Genomic DNA, 18,392 nt, shown 5'->3' with positions numbered 1-18,392 from the left:
CAACACCACCTAGATAGCACAAGGCCTGTTTACTCCGATCCATGACATCACTCTACTTGCCCCAAATTCCCATTGAGAAGGCTGGCATGATGAAAGCGGTGACGTCAAAATCCCTGTTGCCTATTCGGGAGCATCCCCATTAGGTGCTATGGCAGTCGGGCCAGGTAACATGACGTCATGGATCAGAGTAAGGAGGCCTTGTGCTGTCTAGGTGGTGTTGGTTGAGCATGACTGCCGGGCTGCTGGGTGTGGCATCGGTGACTATCTCGGTAGATATATTTGTGGACATATAACCTTTGCATGTATGTAAGTGGGCCGAACAAAAGTACCAGCGAACTGGCCTAAATAGTCCTTGTCTGCTGACCAAGTATATGTGCAATTAACCGCTTTGCTAAAGCTTTGCTTCACATAACTTCTAGTGAGTGCGTTGCATCTGCATAATTCTTGTCTGGTAGTTAATTAATGGGCTTAATCCGGTGCTTCTCAACTAATGACGATGCGTACAATTTTGTTTACTTTCAGAATATCCAACGCGTAACATCATAGAATGCTTATGTTTATTCACCACGAAGGTCACAACTATATTGCGGTGTTCATGAATTGCAGCGTTCACAAGCTATGTCGAAATGCAAGCGCCAAGTCAGGTGGATGAACAGACTGAGACGGATACATATGCAGCGATCTCACAGTAACGTAAACGATGTATGCTGGTTGTTGAGGGTAGAGTGGTGATGGTAAGAGTATGCAAAGGAAATTGTATCACGTATCAAGCAACATTCCGGAATTCTGCACGTCCTACGTCACAGTGGAACATAACCCAACCATCCTGAATGATTGGCCAAAGGAGGGCAAACCCCCAGTGGCGCACACAAAATGGCTCAATCAAAGAAAATAAAGTAAATCGAACAATCCGTCAAGTTATAATCAGCAATCTCTTGACAGATCGGTGCGATTTAATGATATATGTGGGGCGACATTTTATGACGAGGTTTACGCAGTAATCTGCGATCGACCCATACTTTGAGGCTGCACTGTCTTAGAGATCGAACCACAACTTTTGGTGGGATAGCTCGATAGCTGGAAAGACAACTGGCACGACAATTCAAAGAATGCTATTCCCATTGAAAACGGCCCGAAAACGCCAGAGTACCGATAAAATATAGCCCAAGCTTCCAGGTATTGCTTCCAAGAATCGCTCTGGCACTGGGTAAAAAAAAAGCGATGACGTTGTAAATGGGTTGTATAATAAAAGTCACCTGGCCTCGAATGTAGCAAAAGAGTGAGCATCCCTGACGCACGGCCCACTTACTAAAGGGAGGATTACATGTTCTCATAAGCTGTTCTAACTAGGAGCAGCGAAGTTGACCTTCGACAAGATCCGCGCACGTTGTTTAAGCCTGGTAAACATCCTTTCAGCAGGATGGTTATCTGCGCGAGATGGTATTCTACTCTTGAGACGAGCAGCGCTGGGTTCCTCTACCTTCTGCTTTTGTATCTATTCTAATTTTCGCACTGCTCGCCTCAGGAATCCTTTAATTACAGGGAACTTGCCTGGGACTGCGAATTAGCCTGCATTCCTGACATGTGCTTTGCGCAACTGTCAGATGAAGCGAAGAAGTGGAAAGCCGCAAAAGTGCGACAGCGCTACGCAGCAAATAACGTTAGGCAACAGCTTTCAGTGACCACATCGAAAGCCTCCTGTTCTCATGGTTCAAAAAAAAAGGCGTCAACCCTGCACATTTCTCTTAGCCTATCGACTTCTTTCTGACAGCAGAAACTGCAAAGCATGCCGTTTTGCTTGTGTTCTTTAAATATAGGCTGTGCATACACATTTGCAAGAGGTGCTCCATTACCGCACCGCGTTCACACCATCTCCTGTTACGACACTTCAACCATGGAAGTATTTTTGGGGAAAATCGGGTGCACCAATAGCTGCCACCATTTTCTGTTGAGTCCTAATGAATTGATCAGACACTGTATTTCGCTGAGACACCTATTTTCAACGTTGACACAAAATTCATGCAATACGCCCCTCTTAGAGCGCACCGTACGGTGACAACCTATTCCCAGCGTCTGCCAAGAGAGGCGACTACCCAGTTACGAGTCGCGCGGTTTCCCGTTCATTACTCTGGCATGTTTCCATCAGCTAGAGTCGTGAAACGTTCTTCTCTGCAATTGCTATGCGAACTGTCAAAACCTTTCAAATGAAGAAAAACTATATTCACACATTCGCATCATAAACCACTCAGTATCCTTCATATATGACTAAGATAAAACAGTCTGCATGTAAATGTGACATTCCTAGATGCTGGTTCTTACAGTTAAGCAATGAGTCATTCGGTTTTAGCACCCCCCCCCCCCTTGAACGTCAAAAAGTTTCTTATCGTGTGCGTTCTGACACAGGGGCAAATTAAAATTGTTCCTTGAGGTCTCTTCGGGTAAGCCAGCTTCTCCCTCTTCTCATTGTTTATTATAGCTTTAAATTTGTCGATAACTGCTTCACATTCAAAGCAAATTTTCACTGCGGTATGTACACGCAACAAGGAGCGTTGCGCGCCTGTGCCAACAGTGACAGATTCCGAAAGTCACCAAGAGTTAAAAAAAAAACTGAACTTTATTTCAGAATTGCTGGTTTCGCTCACGTACAAGCGTAAGGATAAAGTTCACGGATATTCACGCATTCACATCATAAACCGCTCAGTATCCTTCATATATGACTAAGATAAAACAGTCTACATGTAAATGTGACATTCCTAGATGCTGGTTCTTACAGTTAAGCAATAATTCATTCGGTTTTAGCACCCCCCCCCCTTGAACGTCAAAAGTTTCTTATCGTGCGCGTTCTGACACAGGGGGAAATTAAAATCGTTCCTTGAGGTCTCTTCGGGTAAGCCAGTTTTTCCCTCTTCTCATTGTTTATTATAGTTTTAAATTCGTCGATAACTGCTTCACATTCAAAGTAAATTTTCTCTGCGTTATGTACACGCAACAAGGAGCGTTGTGTGCCTGTGCCAACAGTGACAGATTCTGAAAGTCACCAAGAGTTTCAAAACACTGATCTTTATTTCAGAATTGCTGGTTTCGCTCACGTACAAGCGTAAAGATAAAGTCATATATCCAACGATTACTGACGACGAGCTCGTCTGCTAAACGGACAGTGATATTTAGGCCGGCAAGATCTGCGTACAACATGTGCATTCTTTGTAATGTACAATGGATACTGCATTTCATAATCTGCATAGGGTTCTTATAATTTCGTAAATGGCCCTGATAAGCTGCCCGGTGGAACACCACTTTGGATTAGTCGCATTTCGGATGGGTAAACTCAACTAAAATTGGCTTCTCGTCAGCTACTTATGAAGCAAGAACACGATGTAGGAATTCCGTGAACGCGAAATAAAGTGTTTTAATGTCGATTAGAAAAAAAGTATAGTTACGATATTTTAAACATCCGACTGATAGTTCTGGTGTTTAAAGTTTTTTAGGACTGACTATTTTTCTACCAGTTGGGCTAATGCTGCGAATCTTCTGGTGAGTTCAGACAGATTGCGTCCAAAAATTATATTTTCCTAAGCCTTCAATTCTCTATAGTAGTGATTTTGAATCTATTCTATATTACAGGTAAAACATGCATGGGTTAATCGTTCGTTATATTATTTTCATCATCCACTTTAAATGTAACCATTACGGTTGCGTTATTCTTTCTGATAGGAAGTTCGTCATTTGAATTGCAATATAAAGGTATTCACAATATATAGTGCTCTAATCTCGGCTACAAGCTTTCACGGACAAAGGCAAAGAAAACCGTAAATGTGTAAGCCCGTAGATTTCAATTTCTAAGCTGTACTAAGTGCTTTTCTATTTTAAATTAAACAAACGGTTCAATAGCTGCATGATTGATAACGCTGCATCCCATGTCTTCTCAAAAACTAAGCATCCCTGCGTAGGAAAAACAACACACCGACACATGAATCCGGTTGTCATACCAAGCGGTTATCAAATACAAGGTCACCTAATTGACCACATTTCTTTGAATCAATGCATAGTTTCGGAAATTACAAAACAGTTCAGTCATTGAGTACCCGGCGCCATCGCCTATTGGTCATCATGGTGCGTGCAATCCATGTTAAGCATACAATATTTTAGTCAAGTATGTACGAGTAAAACAACTTACGTTAGCAGCTACCGCAAGCGCCATCACAAGAATTACGAGAGCAACCTTTGTGAGATAAAGTTGCGTATACCATGGTACGTAGTCGCTACGTAAGGAAGCCATGCCTTCCACGTTTTCCTCTTGTAGAGATCACGAAATCGGGATACGTCCAAGAGGACGACACATCGGCCGAGCATGTAGTTTCCAATGCTTCTTATCGGTCGTCACTACAGCCTACACACTAGTAAGGCGAACCTAAAATGCACACGTTGAAAGCAGACTGCCGATGCCTGATAAATGTATGAAGCTAGAAAGTTTCGCACAATGAACTTGCCGCCATGAATCTTCCTCGATCGCGCGACTTTATTTCTAAAGCTTTCCATTCAGTTACGCGGACGTACGTCTTAAGCAAAAAAAAAAGAAAAACTTTACCTGCCCTTCTGAATCCTGCGTGTCAAGCAGCTGCAGTTGCACTTCACGCTTAAGTGGAACTGCTCGGTTACGATATTCTCAGTTTGTCGTGCTGCAGAACGAACGCGCTATTAGGCGGCGGATGCTCCTCGCGTGACACACTGTGCACGTCTTCAGCATTGAGTCCCGGGCGTTGGCGGAGAATGCCGTTTGGCGTTTGAAACGTGTGGCGCCTTTGTGTGCACGCCTCTCAATCGAACCTATTGTGCGTGTTGACAATAGAACATCGGCAATGTGTCTCATCATATACGCGAAGTTTTGTGCAAAAAGCGTCATTTTGAAATATACTAGCTTTGCGTGAGTTTTGTTGCTAATTCTAAAGCCATAAAAAAACAATTCAAATGCTATCTGCTAAAAATCGATAGCACAAATCACTGCAGCACCTTTCTTTTTGAAGTGCGCCCGTAAGTCTCCGCGTAAAGGAATGCCCGTCGTAGCAAGATGTACGACGTACTCCGGAAGCTTCTCTCAAGGCACGCACGTCTGAAAAATTCCAAGAATACGTGCGTATATTATTAGAACGTCGGGACAACATCATATATAGCCCGAAGATTTCATTGAACGTGATTTAGATGCTCTAGCAACACCAGATTGGAGGGGCTCTTATTACATCTCTTTCTTTGACTTTTTTTATTCAGCCCTCTGTGGAGTTGCTTTATCGGCGCATTTATTCTCGGTATTTCGAATCGTTCAGCTTGAATGGGATAAAGAAGTGCCAACTTACAGGACTTGACGGTGCAGCTCCTAGTTTATGCACACAATATTGACACATGTTAATTCTGTCGATTACGAGAGAGCCACGCAAACGGTGTGAAGTGTGATAAATGTTCTGTGCAGTAAGCGTAAGTGCTGTAAACAGGGCAAAGTGTCTTGGTGTATGCCATGGCGACCACTTGTGGCCTTGTGCCCCTTCGCCTGCATGGACTCTGTCAGGACTTCGACTAAGCCTTTAGGAGCTTTGATAAAAAATTACGGGGACAAATGGTCTATGTCTAACTTATGCATTCTTTGGAGCAACAGGCAATGGGTCTCTTGGGGGTTTGCCCTGATTAACCGCCAATCCCTTGCTTTCCCAAAAGACAAAGAACCCAGCCGCAATTAAAATTAAACGAAGGGTCTCCACATTTCCAAAGGACATATCTAAGTTTCTCTTACGTCCTGAGGGGAAAATAAGATTTCCATCATCCATGCCATTCAGTTATTCGCGACCTGTCAACGGCCCGGCTGTTCAGTAACCGCCCAGGTACTACACCTCCTCTGTTCCTCCATTTGAAAGCGCTGTCCGAAGAAACGGGCGCCTCACTTTTAGAGAATTTCTTAATGGCTCCTACGCACCTTGCACCGCCTTGGGAGTGGCAGACTATCGAATGTGACGTCTCGTTTACAGAAATATCAAAACGAGCACCTGAAGCACAAACACATTCACATCTTCTTGAGCTTCAGGAGAAGTATTCTTGTGCTGAATTTTACACAGATGCTTCTAAGTATACTTCTGGTGTTGCTTACGCAGCACTAGGACCATCGTTTTTAATATCCGGTACATTGAATCGACATACATGTATTTTTACAAAGTAAGCTTATGAAATACTCTCTGCAGCAAAGCACATCAAGCAAGTTAATCTGACTAGGGCTATTGTGTCCAACAGACTCAGCGATCGTAGTTCGAGCCCTAATGAATCTGCGAAACCATAAAAGCACTGTCTTTAATGCTCTATATATATTGCTATGCTCCGCTTATAGCTATAACAAATCATCTTATGCTGTGTACCTGGCCAGAGTGGCATAAAAGGCAATGAAGCTGCTGACGTGAAACCTAGATCAGCAGCATTTAGTGAGACCGACACAAACATACTCATTCCAGCCACAGATCTTAAACCGTACTTACGTCGCCAGCTGAAAATCTACTGCTAGAAACAGTGGAATACTCATATATCCAATAAACTGCATTTGATCGAACCCAAGTTAGGGCATTGTATATTGAAGGAAACATCACGATACAACTAAGTGTTCCTTTGCCGTTAAGAAAAGGGACACACGGCACTCACTCTTATCTATTGATTGGGGGGTACTCTTCGACTTGTAAGCGCGGGAAAAATCTCACAACTAATCCTGCATGTTCTCAATAAATGTCCTGCAGTAGACGCAGAGAGCAAAAGGTATTTCCTTCGGCATTTCGTGAAGATATACCTTTTCACCCGGCATTTATTCTTAGTAATGAATCGCTTTTTACCCTGAAGTTAGTGTTAGTTTTTACCTGAAACAGACACTCTTAAAATCATTTGGCCAGGTAATTTCAGAACACTATTAATCGCGCTTATATTCAAGGGCACTCTTCAAGCTCTAGTGTCCCTGTTATGTTTTGTTGCATCTTTTTTTCAGAAAACCTAATTGCCGTAGCCCACATCACTAACCAGTCAGTCTCATTGTTTTAGTACGCATTATTTACGTATTTGCAGCAAGTCCTTTTAGGTCTTTTACAGCCATGTCAGATCTACCATGATGAATTCATTGTCCACACCATCCGCAGTACATCGGACACATTGTCGTGTGTCATGGCGCTCTTTGGTCATAAGTTGCCCTTGCGCCCTAAAACACCACACATTATCAGTCCGCCGGCAGCCGATGCTTCCTTGTCTTCACAGGTCATACTATTTCTCGCCCTCTCTATGGGAGCTGCGAAAGTGGCAAGGCTATTATTTACTCATTTCGCGACTGCGTCGCTTCTAATCTTGTTCTACTTCCTCCCCCCCTCTCTGCAGTTTGATACACGTCTCCTCTGGACTTGCATATCAGCAGAAAGGTAAGCGCTGCAGCTTCTGCAATCCTTTTGAGGCAAATAACGAGTAATTACACCCATCAAGAGGCTAATATAGCGACACCGAGGGAGCTCCAGAGGGCATTGTGCACATATGACGGGATGGAAATCTGCAAACTAGTGTCTCTCGTCGACCTTCTTCTCTGTCACGCTCCTGCTGTGTTTATACACCCTCTGAACAACCACTCAACGTGACGTGCAAGAACAGAGCAGACACGCCAAAGAAGAAGGAAGAGCAAACAAAGCTTCGCTTTAAAACGATTACTTTCTGTGCATTTGTGCTTTCATCTTTTTGCAAGAGAAAATTATACGTTTCTAAGGACCAGGTAGACAGCACTGGCAGTATCGATAAACATAGTTTTTCATCGGGTGACGAGGAATGGGCATGCGGCGAGCCTTTCCTCCCCTCGGGCTTGTGCAAGCTGGCGAGGCACTCGCTGAATGTGTTGCCATCGCGTGCTGCGAAATGATATGGAGATGGCCTAGCTTTTTTTTCCTGAAGTTTACGTGATACCAATTGATACCAATGATCCTCTCATACTAGGTCGTCCAAGAACAACTATGTAACATATCAGTGCAGTGTTAACTGCATCATGCCAAAATTTCCCTTGGCTCCGCAAACCTGGGATGCGCATCATCAGCCGCGTGTTTGGACACACAACGAAATTGACCATGACTAATCAATCTTTGTCCCCCGATAGAGCCGAGGGCGAGACGACCGCGCGACACGTGCACAAAGTGACTGCAAGGTACGGCGTTGTCGGTCGGGTGAGAGCACATGGCCGATTCACCGTCGCGGTCATTCCCGCACAAAGGTTCCCCCGCATCGATAAACACACAAAAGTCGCGGAAACAAAGAGCCCTGCAGTGGACTCTCTTTGCAACAGCACGCTGAAGACGACGACAAAGTCCGGCACCCTGATTGCTTGAGTATCTCTGTTGTTGGCTGACACTCCCACTCACAGAACCGAAACACAACTTTCAAATTTACACAGACTACTCCGAAGTAAGCTTGTTTCGCGAACAAAATTTGCTGCGAGAAAGACACGGGCCGAAGAACCTTCTCACTTTTCAGGGGTCTAGAGCAGCAGTGAGACCACCAGGAGCACAGTTTGTATGACAGTGTAGACGTTTGCGGTCCCAATGCTCCTTTCCCAAAAACAGCGCGCGAGCTCCGCCACACTTTCTCCAACCCGCTCGAGATGGCCGGGGTGTGGTGGCTAGAAGTTGTTAGGTGACGCCAACGGGCGGCGAACGCCGCTCCTCTAATTCATGTCTTCCGTAAGGGGCGCTGCTTTCAGTAGTGTATTGCGCGGAGCGACCAACACGCTGGACCGGGCTGGCTGCCGGCACCGTTAAGCAATTTCTCTGCGATTTGTGTTGAAACGTACTGCTTCCTGAATGCTAAGTGCAACGCATGTCGTGTTGGCAACCTGCATATGCTTGCTGAGGTTCGTGACAGCTTCTGCTGTGCTCCTTCATTAGTTGGAGCTGGCCGCCGTGAGCTCGGACATCGTCTGAGAATCACGAGTTTCCTCCCTATCGAGTGCGGTCCTCTAATCGCTTTCAAGAGTTGAAGTAGAACTTTTCTCGCTATAGGCCTTTAGGTCCTCACTTGCGCTCTTTGTTTATCGGCGTGTAAACACCTGCCGTGAACTGAAGTAAATGCAGCTTCTTTCAGGCGTTGGAAAGAAACTGCATTTACACCGCGCGAGTTCACGGTGCGTCCTCCAACTAATGGAGGAGCACAGCAGAAACAGTCATGAACCTCAGCAGCCAAATCCAGGTTGCTAAAACATTTATTGCACATTGCAGTCAGGAAATAATACTTCTCAACACAAATCACAGAGAAATTGCACATTAGTTAAACTAATATCGCTGATTAAAAAAGATTTGTAGCAAGGTTGGCAATGCAGAATTCACAGAATCCATGCAGTTTTAGCATCTTTATTCGCTCCCTCGTTTTGCCTCGTTTCGTGTTCTGGGACTTGACGCAGAAATGGAACCTTGTGAGCACATAGAACTTGATGATTCTATTCGTAAATGCTGTTTTGTGTCCATGGCAGCCAATGAGTTTCAACTTGGTAAGCTGAAGAAGCGATACCAGATCCACAAAGCTTTCGCTTCTTACTTGCTTCACACTGAAGCAGTGGGTGAAAGTGTTGTCCAGTGATGTCACCAGTGTATTCAGCTGATCTGACGTATATACAGTTCCTCCCCTGTCAACAGCAGTGGTGACCGCAGCTTTCCTGGAGAGGTGCAATGGCGCATTTGGGTGAATTGTTGGCACTGCCTCGCTTGTAAGCACGGGTTGATCACGGGGAATCATGACTGTTTCGCCGTTGGCCAGGTGTGTGAAGTGCCACACAAAGTATTGTACCTGGAGGTGCAGCTCACAGAGAGCTGATCTCTCGTTGAGAAATTTGCAGCCCGACGGACAGCCCGCCACCTCGTTTCATAAGGTTCGAGCTCCTTTGGCACAGAAAACAAAGTGACATGCTTCCCGTCTTCCTTGATGATGCGTAACCGGGCGCGCATAGAGGCGCAAAGCAGTGCGCTTGCTTCGCTTTCTTTACGCGATGGTACATTTGGCTGGAACAGGGCACGGAACTCAAGCGTGCATGCCAACGAGCAATCTTTCACCACAGAGAAAACGCTGCGAAAATCACATGCGCGCAACGTCGAACCGAGAAGACGACAATAACACGCGCTTATGCACATATACGGAGGAAAGAGGCAGAGGGGCCACGAGAGACATCGCGATGCTGCCCGAAGTTCCACCACGGCCACTGTGGCGGCGGCATGAATCCAAGAAGCGCGCTTTTGCCGCTAACATACGGGTTTTGGCGCCACCGTACTTCTAGTCACCATAGCCGGGGGGTCTCTCCTACGCTTTCTTTCCTCCATGCTCCACACAGACAGGGGCGAAATCCAAGTTTGTATACTAGGGGAGCTTTCGCGCTAAAACTCGAAAAAAACATCGTCCAGGGCATTGCGTAAGTCCTCATGATCACTGCAGGGCAGGTCACTGCTGCCACTATTGTCGTCTATGGAACCAGTAGTGACATCTACTCAACTGAATGTGCTTTCAAGCTTTTAGTAACCACTGCGCCAATGAGGGGGTGCAGGGGGGGGGGTCAATTCTTGAATTGACATGCTTTCGCGTTCGAAGGACACGGGATCTTTTTTTTATATAAATGTGTGGTTTTTCGCTGGGAGTTTCCAATGCAACATAATTAAGCGAATACGCAAACTTCAAAGTTGAAGAAACCCTGCATTGGCTTGTCTTTTTTTCTTCATTATCTTGCCATACACAATTAAGGTTCTGCAATGATGATGATATAACGACGACAGCACGAACACGACAGCATGGACACAGTGAGATCAGGACGAGTTTATGACGGCACCGACGAGACGACTGCGCTATGATGAAAATCAATGACGAAACAGGAAGGACGATAACGCTACGACACCGGCATGATGACAACGGTATGACAACGATTGCATATGACAGCGGCTGTCTGACAAAGGCGCAATGACATCAATGCATGACAATGGCGGCATAATCACGATTGAGTGTCTACAGCGTAATTAAGATTGAATGATCACGATGGAATGACGTTGATCAGACCAATGCGGTATGACGATGACCACAATGAGATGACATTTCTGAAGTGGTCTCGATGGTAGAACGAGAGCGTGACGATGACGGCTCGGCGGCAATGGTATAACGATCAGTGAGCCGACGATGGCGTGACAACGACGGCATGACAAGTGCCGAATGACAAAGGTAGAATGGCCACAGCAGAGCGACCACGACGGCATCATCACGACGGTGGTCTACGAATGCATGACACCGACTATATGACCATGAGGCAATGGCGATCATGAATGACAGTGGTAGGAGGACAAGGCGATGACGACGAGTACATGACGACAGTGTCGCGACGACGACTGTATCATGAATACTGTTTGATGAACGGCTATGTTGTGACAACGATAGCGTAACGAGAGTCGAAGGGCGAAGGCGGAGTGACGTCGATGGAACGACCGCGACGGCCTCAATGACTGTATGACAATAAATGCACGACGACTGTATTACCACGAGGGTGTGAGGTATCACACGTGAGTTCTTGATGTCTATGGCCCTATATGTTGCAGTTTTGTTGCGAAGGCCATGGCCCGAATCACTATTTGTCTAAAGCCCGAGTTTGTTCATATGGAGTTCGTTTTGGATGATCACGAGTGAATAGCATACGTTACTTTTAGCAGAACGTAAAAGAAGGCCCACGCATAAAGTTCAAGCGTACTTTTGTGCACGCCTTTTCTGTGTTGTCGTTTTCCAGACTTGCGCCATTACCACGCAATAGGAAAATTTGCCTCAACGGCGTTGCTTTCTACATGGTTGACTAGACGCTTCGACGGCGGCTCATCGAAGTGGGCTCTACTCCCTCTGTTGTCTTTCTTGTTGAAGAAACTGTGTGATAAGGGAGTCAGCCTTCCTAGTCACAGTGCTTTTCACGTGTAGTCCAGAGCTTCCCTGTCAAAATAGTTGGTCTCAGCCGAAATGCGGCGAATGCTGCTATCACGACGACTTTCAAGCACTTTGTTGGATTGCCTGACGAAGAAAGTGGCACTGGCACTTCCCAATGTAGTTTCGTTTCCGAACTTTTCAGGGTATTTAGGACTAATCAGAAAGTTCTTGTCCTTATTTCTTTAGCCAAATATTGGCTTTAAGTGCGAGGTTAACATATCCATTCCAGCGGTGGACCTTTCTTGGCCAAAACCAGCCTTTTCTTGCTGGTAACCACTCGGAACGACACTGCTGTCAGTTGTTGAAGATGCGGGTTGTGCCTCACACGTTCGTGGCGTACGAGCAACAAAGTTTGATTCGTTTTGTTTGAAGCAACGGAACGTACGCCCATTGAAATCAACAGGGAAATGCGGCACCTATAGGGAAAGCTGTCTCGCATTGAGAATTCTGATGTGCTAGTGTTGCGAGTTCGCAAAAGAGCCGTGAGCACTTGCATGACAATGAGCCTTCGGGGAGGCCGCGTGTGTCGATGACTGACGACACAGGGGCACCTCAAGTTTAGCGCTGCGTAGGGACAAATGTCTGAACTGGTGTGAAGAATATGTGGAAAAATAGCGTGAGGAACACCTGGCGACGAAATGCTATTTACTATGACATTAGAGAAAAAACTTAATATATCCGCAACCTCGCAACGCAGTCTGGTATTTGCATTTCGAGACTCAACTAGAATGGGCTAACATCATCGTATCCAGTGTTACTGGCTACTGCTACAAGCTGCTTGGGAATTAAATGTTTTCAGAGATCCCGTGGTCCGTAAACTTTTGTCGCCCGGTGTACGTAGACTAGTACGTATATTCGCATTCAACAGTATGTACCTTATTTTGGCTATTAAAAATACAGGCAATGACTTTCGGATTCGCCCTCGTAGCATGAGTCGACAACCTCTGAATCGACACATGGTTATCATCGAGGCACATCCTGAGTGGTTGTGGGCCCAATTTTCTTCAGCGCATCGCGTCTATCACATTTATTCTCTAGGAATTAAATAGACTCGCTCTATATTGTGTCACCATCTAAAGGCTGCATTCCAATGAGACGTTGACTGTGGGACCGCTGCATATGACCGAATACATTCTTCATCGTTCTCTGAATTTTTTATTACCTTCGAATACACCAACTGTAAAAGATTGTTGATCCATCACTTCGCATCCCAACCTCTTCCGAACGTTGGTGGTAATGAAGCTCCACTGGTTCCCGCTGTCAAAGAGAACTCCATGTTCACTGTGCGTCGTGGTACCAGCCATCGTAGAATTGACAATTTGTCAGCGTACAAGGCAAGTGGGCAAGTGCAGTTGCAACATAATAAATTCATGGTGAATTCAGGTACGCCAGTAGGTGCAACGTGCTATCGAGAGCATTCTACCGGGTGACTCGACTTCGACACTTTGTGCAAGCAGCTTGCCCTTCATACCACACAAGGAGCGAATTTTCTTTATGGACGGCTGTTTCGTTTGCTCTCTGTTCAAGTCTACCGTGTCGCCAACTTCTGTGACGGTGTTCTTTCGAGCGCAAGAAGAAGCGCCTATGAGTTTTACTCGTGGTAGTCTACACCGTGGGCACAGGCGGAAGCTTTCATACAAATAAAATCTCTTGAACATCTGATGGTCTCTTGATCGTGACATATGCAGTTTATCGCGTTGTCCGTTCTTTAATTTATCCTGCAGTGAAGCTGGTGGTCAGAAAATTTGATAAGACACTTAAGTCGGTTCTCTTACAGCGCCACTCCGCTATAACCTTTGACATATATAATTCCGGACATGTATCAAGGTAGGCCGGAGGGGTAGTGGCTCTCATGAGAACTTTGGTCAGTGTCGGAGATCAAGAGACGGAAAGGGGATTTTTCGCAGCACAAAGCAGGATGTCGCACAAATTGATCGGAATGTGCTCACGATCCTCGTAAATATGCGCCTGGTCATTTATGTGCCAGAAATTACAGGTGTCAGATGACGACGACAAATTTTCCTTAGGTCACAACGCTATAAATATTATCTTGGCACAATTATTCTATCGTTGCCTAATTTATTTCGCTAAAACTCATTGCCGTCATTATAATAATCTCCAGTAGTGTGAAGGACCGACATAGCCGACGCAGCTGATCCAGTAATACGTGAGATCTAGTTATTGCACTCACAACTATAGTCATGTCAACGTTGGTGTTAATGGCAGACGCAAGCTTAATCTGAAAATTTGTGCCACGACCAGTGATTCCCATCGAACTTCAATAACTCTAATTGCGATGAACCGGACTTCCCATGGGCCCAGTGTATTCATTGGTAGCGTGAGCCATCTGCAGAGGCCGCACGTTGTGAGTTGGGACTTGTTCATCGTCATCTTAATAACCCCCGCATAATGTAATTCATCTTAACTTGAAGCCACTTCGTCTGAACGGCGCCTGGCGTGAACGTGTCCAAGACGTTCATTGCTTATCCACCGACCCACTCATGACAGGGGTCACTTAGATGAAGTCAAGAATGAGCTTCAAATTAGCGTGTATTTCTAAATCACTGGGCTTAGTCTGTGTGTCTTACGGAGTCACTCGTTTATTTGTAAATTAGCTCGCACAGGTCTTTCTTCGAATATCCCATCGTTACCCTTCCTGTCTTGGGAATACGGGAATCCGAGAGTCCAGCGCCTGGGCACCACGTGATGAGGCTTCTGGAGGTCATCCTGCTAGCCGAAGGGACACCAATGGAAAACCAGTCTGGTACGTCATGTGAACATGAACCTACAGAATTGGTTACCGTCGCCCGAGAAGCGCGGGTTGGTACAGATATCAGAATGGCATGACGATGACAGCGCCTCTTACCGGATGAAGAAGTCGCAACACGTTGATTACCGACACCGGCGTCTGACTGCGCGTCCTCACCTACTCTTTGCCATGAGGCCGCAACGTCGTTGCAGGATTCGTTTCCGGCTGTTTTCTGACTGACACGATACACACTCCCCCACAGGGGCGTCTGCGTCAGAAGGCGTTTGATGCGTTGCGACACCACGTACCCGAGCACAGGGCCCCGCAAGGGCCAAAAGCGTGGCAGTTTGGGCGAGTTGGTATGTCATGACTGTTTTATGCTTGAAGCGCAGCTCAGGAAGAGCAAAAAAGGGAGGAGGTAGGGGGTAATCGAAGGGAACGGAAAACAGAGTGAGCGCGGATACTTAGGGTACGGTACGCAGGGGCCTCTGCATCAGCAGGCGTTTGGTGTGTTGCGACACCACGTACCCGGGCACATGAGGGTTGGACCCTCCCGCATGTAGCCGTGCCCGGCTTAGCCATGTCTGGGGAAGGGGGAATCCTGGGGGTTGAGCCGATGCCGGGTGTTTGGACCTTTAAGGCCCCCCGGCGGAGGCAACACACCTATTGGGCCTCTGCTTCACATAGACGCCACCCCCCCCCCAGTGACCCACCCAGGGGAAATCGGTAGTAGCCTTTTCCTGTCTCTCTCTCCCTACAGCCTTCTTCGTTCCCTTACTTTCCAACTTTCCTGTCTTCCATCTGGCTTCCCTTCACTTCCAATTTTTACAGGCAGCGAGGGTTAACCTTGTGGGAATAGCCAACCTAGGTTATTTTATATTTGCTGATAGTGGTAATGTACAGCTGGCATTTGCAGGCCGTGGGCGCAGCCAAGCCTGCCCCACCTCCCCAGCCCTTTCCAGCGCTCGCAACAGCCGGCGCAGCCAAATCCCTCAGGGAGCCCCATCGACCTCGGGGCTGGTGGGTGCAGGGATCTTGCCTTCCAAGGCAGGACTCTCTCGGAAAACTCGCCCGCAAGAACGCGTGTCAGGCGCCTCACAAGAGGCAATGAACACCACACCTATCCTCACGGAGCACCAAGCGCCTAAGGAGCGGTGAGGCTCCCTCGGACGCTTCAGAAAGGGCGAAACTCCCGTTACATGGCATCGAAAGAGCTCTGTAATCTAATCTCTGTAATCTCTATAATTACTACTTCTGTACACACGTACAGCACCCATTTTATTTCCAATATGGATTCACAAATTATTCAATGCAACGTTAGAGATCTTCTTATAAACCTTGATGATGTGCAAGAACTCTTACACGAACACAATCCGAAAGTGTTGTGTTTACAGAAAACACACCTAAAATCATCACACACAAACTTTCTCAGACAGTATATAACGCTTCGGAAAGATCGCGATGATGCTCTCGCATCATCAGGCGGTGTTGACATTGATTTTCATAAAAGTATTACGTGTCAACTTTTACAGTTAGAAACACCTCTTGAAGCAGTGGCGGTTCGAGCTGTTCTCCTAAACAAATTCATCACCATTTGCTCGCTTTACATACCACCACATTACAAATTAAACAAACATAAATTACAGTCCTTTATAGATGAATTGCCAGAACCTTATGTTGTTCTTTGCTATTTCAATGCGCACAGGTGCCTGTGGGATGACTCTCGTATAGATGCGTGACATCGTCTTGTTGAACAGTTCCTTTTTTCTTCTGGTGCGTGCCTTTTGAATAAGAAGGAACCCACATATTACTCTCTTGCAAACAAAACTTCTTCTTCGTTGACCTCAGCATAGTTTCCCCATCTATACTGCCTGAACTTGAATGGGAAGGTACCAACAGTCCTTACGGAAGCGACCACTTCCCCATATTGCTACGAACACCTAAAGAAAACGAAAATCCCCCACAAGCTCCTAGGTGGAGGATTGATACAGCTGATTGGGAGAAATTTCGAACTCTCACTAGTATCTCATGGGATTACATGTCCTCTTTAAAAATTGATGCTGCTGTGGGGTATTGTACAGCCTTCATAATAGATGCCGCATCTAAATGCATATCAGAAGTAAATGGCTTGGCACGCAAAAGGTGTGTCCCGTGGTGGAACGACGAATGTAGGATCGCTCGCAAAAACAGAACGAAGCGTGGGGGTCGCTACACGCCTCTCCCACCGGCGAGAATTTTATTAACTTTAAGAAAGTAAAGTCCCAAGGCAGCAGAACGCGCCGACACGCCAGAAGAGAGAGTTGGCAGAAGTTTTTATCGGGCATCAACTTGTATGCAGATGAGGCCAAAGTCTGGAACAAGGTTAATAGGATAAGACGGCGACAATCATATTCACTCCCTTTGGTAAATACACAGGGCGATAACTGCAAGATCAGGCAGACTCACTTGGGGAGCACTTTGAGCGCTGGTCGAGCTCAATCCACTATTCCCTATCCTTTCTTAAACATAAAGAAATAGAAGAACGTAAGCCAATCATACGAAAATGCAGACAGAATGAATCGTATCAATCAATAAATTTTATTAATACATGAAAATTATATACAGATAGAAGTATACAGAAGGAAGTCCCATAGTTAAAACTGAATTGGGACTTCCTGTTCACAGTTAAAATAAAAGTTCATTGGTATAATTCCAGTAATAATAAATAATGACGTACAAATCCAAGTAGATGAAGTAATTAATAGTCATTATAACGGCAGTAAGCAATATTTCAAAACTAGATAAAACGAAAGTAAAAGAGGAAGAATGAGAAAAAAAATTAAAGAAAAAATTACCGACGATTACGTTACTTCCTAATGCGAAATTTGAGCGCAGCAAATAAGCTGTTTCACCTTTTCGATAGATTGAGGCAAAGAAATCGAGCAACACATGTATGCGCTATCACAGAATTTTTTTTTATTTTTCACACGTATTCCTTTAACAAAGACTCCACTAACAGTTCTTGACAGTCATGAAGGAAGCTTTGTGGTCGGAGAAATAGACTGATATATGTTCGACTTGGTACACCAATGCTTGATTCTCAAAGACGAGATCTATACAAGTGCCTCGCGAGGTTGTCACAGCCGTGGGACGCGTTACGAGCGAGAGGAACGGGATGTTCTCCCGCATAAGTGTTAGGAAATTGCTGTTTGTCTTTATGTCAACATTAAAGTCCCCCACTACTAACATCGGTGTGGATCGATGGACGGTTAATGCGAGTTGCAGGAAGTGCACGACGTCTTTCGTGAGTGCGGTAGCGGACTCACGAAAGCGGTATCAGTCGGTCGCTGCTAGCGCTGGGGGGATGAAAGGGGGGCGGAGCTGGTTACGAGGCCGACGACAACGCCGACGCGAAACCCAGGAACGGACGCCAAAGAGCCATTTGTGTAGCCAGCCCTCCTCCACAGTCTCTCCTCCTCCCTTCCATCATCCTCCCTCGCCCGGAGAGCCGACAGCGCGCATGCGCGGCGGCGGAGCAGATTCGTCGGCGAGCTGGTTACGAGGCCGACGCCGACAACGCCGACGACGACGCGAAACCCAGGAACGGACGCCAAAGAGCTGCGCTCTAAAAGAAATAATTACTTGTTGGAGTGCATAACAATGGCAGGTCTAAAACCAAAATTCGATTTTA

At 46.0% G+C, this 18,392-nt stretch overlaps 1 protein-coding gene and 1 long non-coding RNA gene across 2 annotated transcripts in view; one reads left to right on the top strand and one right to left on the bottom strand.

Moving 5' to 3' along the window:
• LOC135907642 (chymotrypsin-1-like) overlaps positions 1–4,401 on the bottom strand; it is a 49,430-nt gene extending 45,029 nt beyond the window's left edge. The window contains exon 1 of the mRNA XM_065439338.2: positions 4,175–4,401. Coding sequence (XP_065295410.1) covers positions 4,175–4,276 — 102 coding nt within the window. The 5' untranslated portion in view covers positions 4,277–4,401. The remainder of the gene's footprint in view (positions 1–4,174) is intronic.
• LOC135907649 (uncharacterized) overlaps positions 1–18,392 on the top strand; it is a 104,920-nt gene that overhangs the window by 15,495 nt on the left and 71,033 nt on the right. Inside the window, exon 2 of the long non-coding RNA XR_010566082.1 lies at positions 7,384–7,424. This is a non-coding gene — a long non-coding RNA (uncharacterized lncRNA). The remainder of the gene's footprint in view (positions 1–7,383; positions 7,425–18,392) is intronic.

This window comes from Dermacentor albipictus, chromosome 10 (genome assembly GCF_038994185.2).
Source record: "Dermacentor albipictus isolate Rhodes 1998 colony chromosome 10, USDA_Dalb.pri_finalv2, whole genome shotgun sequence".
Classification (NCBI taxonomy): domain Eukaryota; kingdom Metazoa; phylum Arthropoda; class Arachnida; order Ixodida; family Ixodidae; genus Dermacentor; species Dermacentor albipictus.
Note: the sequence above shows the minus strand (reverse complement) of the source record. Positions and strands in the feature narration are given on the sequence as shown.